Consider the following 3,925-nt stretch of genomic DNA (forward strand, 5'->3'; position numbering starts at 1 on the left):
GGTGTGGTGTGGTGTGCAGGAGACAGTGGCGTGGTGTGGTGTGGTGTGCAGGAGACAGTGGCGTGGTGTGGTGTGTTGTGCAGGAGACAGTGGTGTGGTGTGGTGTGGTGTGGTGTGCAGGAGACAGTGGCGTGGTGTGGTGTGGTGTGCAGGAGACAGTGGTGTGGTGTGGTGTGGTGTGGTGTGCAGGAGACAGTGGTGTGGTGTGGTGTGGTGTGCAGGAGACAGTGGCGTGGTGTGGTGTGGTGTGCAGGAGACAGTGGTGTGGCGTGGTGTGGTGTGGTGTGCAGGAGACAGTGGTGTGGCGTGGTGTGGTGTGGTGTGCAGAAGGCAGTGGTGTGATGTGGTGTGGTGTGCAGGAGACAGTGGTGTGGTGTGGTGTGGTGTTGTGTGCAGGAGACAGTGGTGTGGGTGGTGTGGTGTGGTGTGGTGTGCAGGAGACAGTGGTGTGGCTGTGGGTGTTGGTGTGCAGGAGACAGTGGTGTGGTGTGGTGTGGTGGGGTTGTGGTGTGCAGGAGACAGTGGTGTGGCGTGGTGTGGGTTGTAGGGGTGTGTGGTGTGGTGTGGTGTGGTGTGCAGGAGACAGTGGTGTGGTGTGGTGTGTGTGGTGTGCAGAGACAGTGGTGTGGTGGTTGGTTGGTGTGCAGGAGACAGTGTGTGGGTAGGGACAGTGGTGTGGTGTGGTGTGGTGTGGGGGGGTGCAGGAGACAGTGGTGTGGTGTTGGTGTGGTGTGGTGTGGTGTGGTGTGGTGTGCAGGAGACAGTGGTGTGGTGTGGTGTGGTGTGTTGTGGTGTGCAGGAGACAGTGGTGTGGTGTGTGTGTGCAGGAGACAGTGGTGTGGTATGGTGTGGTGTGGTGTGCAGGAAGCAGTGGTGTACAACAAGGCGGGCAAGGTGATCCCTGCCATCTGGTTCCACTACCAGCTCAGTCCCATCACAGTGCGCTACAGGGAGACCAGGCAGCCGTTCTACACCTTCCTCACCACGGTACCACGCCCCCTTCCCTCTCACCCACCTTCCTCACCACGGTACCACGCCCTCTTCTCTCTCACCCACCTTCCTCACCACGGTACCACACCCCCTTCCAGTACCACGCCCCCTTCTCTCTCACCCACCTTCCTCACCACGGTACCACACCCCCTTCCAGTACCACGCCCCCTTCCCTCTCACCCACCTTCCTCACCACGGTACCACGCCCCCTTCCCTCTCACCCACCTTCCTCACCACGGTACCACGCCCCCTTCTCTCTCACCCACCTTCCTCACCACGGTACCACGCCCCCTTCTCTCTCACCCACCTTTCCGTTCACTTCATTGCAACACGTAGAATGTCACACGTCTTGTGTACGTGTGCGTGACTGAAACCTGATTGAATGACACAGGAAACGAATGATGTGACGAGCGCCCAATGCAGCTCAGTGTGTCGGCTCTAATGGCTTCGTAGCTGTCAAGCGCTTAGAGCTTGGTCTCTAACAGCGACTGTTTTTATACGCCCACCACTTAGACAGCCATACTCCGTTTTCGGGGCTGACTGTTCCTTTCCGTCTGGGTCTTGGACCGACGAAGGCAGGAGTTTTCTCATTTCCATGTTTGTCTGAACTACTTGGGAAGGAATAGAAAGTACAGAAGGCGTGAGGGCAGAACCGTTTATAGGCATTGGACCTTTCTTCCGATTGTTCACACCTGTGATCAGAGTTCGAAGTCCACCGCGCCCACCCCGTTTCGGCATGCTGTCGTGTCCTTGGGAAAAGATAATTTACTCCGATTTTCCTCACTCCACCCAGTTATGAACGGGTACCTGACATGGGTTAGGGGTGGTTAGAATGACGGGAGGAGAGGGCTGGGCGTCTTGCCATCGTATTCCAAGCTCTGGACCACGCCCCCATCCCAGGCATCCCTGACACTGGGTGTGATTTGACAGCCACGGTGACCGAGTGAGGCAGCAGGGTGTGGAACGTCTGAATGCAGCAGTGCGTTGCGTTGTGCTGTGTTGTGTTGCTGTGTGCAGCAGTGTGTTGTGTTGTGCTGTGTTGTGTTGCTGTGTACAGCAGTGCGTTGCGTTGCGTTGTGTTGTGCAGCAGTGTGTTGTGTTGCTGTGTGTTGTGTTGTGTTGTGCAGCAGTGTGTGGTGTTGTATTGTGTTGCTGTGTGTGTAGCAGTGTGTTGTGTTGTGTTGCTGTGTGTGCAGCAGTGTTTTGTGTTGTGTTGTGTTGTGTGTAGCAGTGTGTTGTGTTGCTGTGTGTGTAGCAGTGTGTTGTGTTGTGTTGCTGTGTGTGCAGCAGTGTGTTGTGTTGTGTTGCTGTGTGTGCAGCAGTGCGTTGTGTTGTGTTGTGTGTAGCAGTGTGTTGTGTTGTGTTGTGTTGCTGTGTGTGCAGCAGTGTGTTGTGTTGTGTTGTGTTGCTGTGTGTGCAGCAGTGCGTTGTGTTGTGTTGTGTGCAGCAGTGTGTTGTGTTGTGTTGCTGTGTGTGCAGCAGTGTGTTGTGTTGTGTTGTGTTGTGTGTAGCAGTGTGTTGTGTTGCTGTGTGTGTAGCAGTGTGTTGTGTAGCAGTGTGTTGTGTTGCTGTGTGTGTAGCAGTGTGTTGTGTTGTGTTGCTGTGTGTGCAGCAGTGCGTTGTGTTGTGTTGTGTGTAGCAGTGTGTTGTGTTGTGTTGTGTTGCTGTGTGTGCAGCAGTGCGTTGTGTTGTGTTGTGTTGTGTGTAGCAGTGTGTTGTGTTGTGTTGTGTTGCTGTGTGTGCAGCAGTGTTTTGTGTTGTGTTGCTGTGTGTGCAGCAGTGTGTTGTGTTGTATTGTGTTGTTGTGTTGTGTTGCTGTGTGTGCAGCAGTGCGTTGTGTTGTGTTGTGTTGCTGTGTGTAGCGGTGTGTTATGTTGCTGTGTGTACAGCAGTGTGTTGTGTTGTGTTGCGGTGTGTGTAGCAGTGCGGTGTGTTGCTGTGTGCAGATCTGTGCCATCATTGGAGGCACCTTCACTGTAGCGGGCATCGTGGACTCTCTGCTGTTCTCCGCAGCCGAGGTGTTCAGAAAGGCAGAGCTGGGCAAACTGAGCTGAACACGTTTGCTGGGGTGAAGACGAGCTGACGATTTGAAACGTTGATACCTCTCAACTGAGCCATAATTAACAAGCTACAGTTTTGTTTATATTTTAAAAAATAATTTAAAGCAGTTTTTCTCCATTTCTCAGTTTTATAGATTTTGCAGTTGTGTTTTATTTTACTGCCATTTTTTTTTCTCTCTCGCTATAATGATTTACATTTCTCAGTTTCACAGACTTGGCAGTTGTCTTTTATTTCAAAGCTGTAGCTTTATATATATATATATATATTTTTTTTTTTTCTTTTTTCTTTTCGCTATTATGATCTTCCAATCATCTTCTGTCAGCATGTTTGTGTTCAGAGTTAATCATCATCCGCTGATACAACTCTCTGATCTTTTCACCCCGCCATGTTTATCATTATCTGATCGAACTTCAACATGTTATTGCTGTGATTATTTAATCTTTTAACATGTTTGTGTTATGATTATTTGATCAATTCACTCCACCATGTTTATGATCATCGCATCATGTTATCTTTAACATGTTTGTGTTTTAATCGTTTTATCTTCTTACTTCAGCATGTTTATGTTATGATTATCTCATTCTTTCACTTTAGCATGTTTGTGACAATCTGATCTTTTCACTTTAGCATGTTTGCTGTTACAATTTTCCTGTCACTCTGATATCTTAACACATGAAAATATACCCATGGAGTGTAAGCATATTTAATATATAATGTCTATGTGCGTGCATGACCATGTATGTGTGTGTGTGTGTGTGTGTGTGTGTGCATACATGCATGCGTGTGTGCGTGTGCATGCATGCGTGCATGCGTGTGTGTGCGTGCATGCATGTGTGTGTGTGTGTGTGTGTATGCGTGTGTGTGTGTGTGTGTG

The 3,925-nt window shown here is 50.2% G+C and overlaps 1 protein-coding gene across 1 annotated transcript in view; it reads left to right on the forward strand.

The window, feature by feature from the left end:
* LOC143279378 (endoplasmic reticulum-Golgi intermediate compartment protein 1-like) overlaps nt 1-3,764 on the forward strand; it is a 25,568-nt gene extending 21,804 nt beyond the window's left edge. The window contains exons 9-10 of the mRNA XM_076583413.1: nt 865-987; nt 2,937-3,764. Of these exons, the coding sequence (XP_076439528.1) occupies nt 865-987; nt 2,937-3,044 (231 nt within the window). The 3' untranslated portion in view covers nt 3,045-3,764. The remainder of the gene's footprint in view (nt 1-864; nt 988-2,936) is intronic.
* Nucleotides 3,765-3,925: the final 161 nt, after the last annotated feature.

The sequence above is a fragment of the Babylonia areolata genome, chromosome 2 (genome assembly GCF_041734735.1).
Source record: "Babylonia areolata isolate BAREFJ2019XMU chromosome 2, ASM4173473v1, whole genome shotgun sequence".
NCBI classification, from domain to species: Eukaryota; Metazoa; Mollusca; class Gastropoda; order Neogastropoda; family Buccinidae; genus Babylonia; species Babylonia areolata.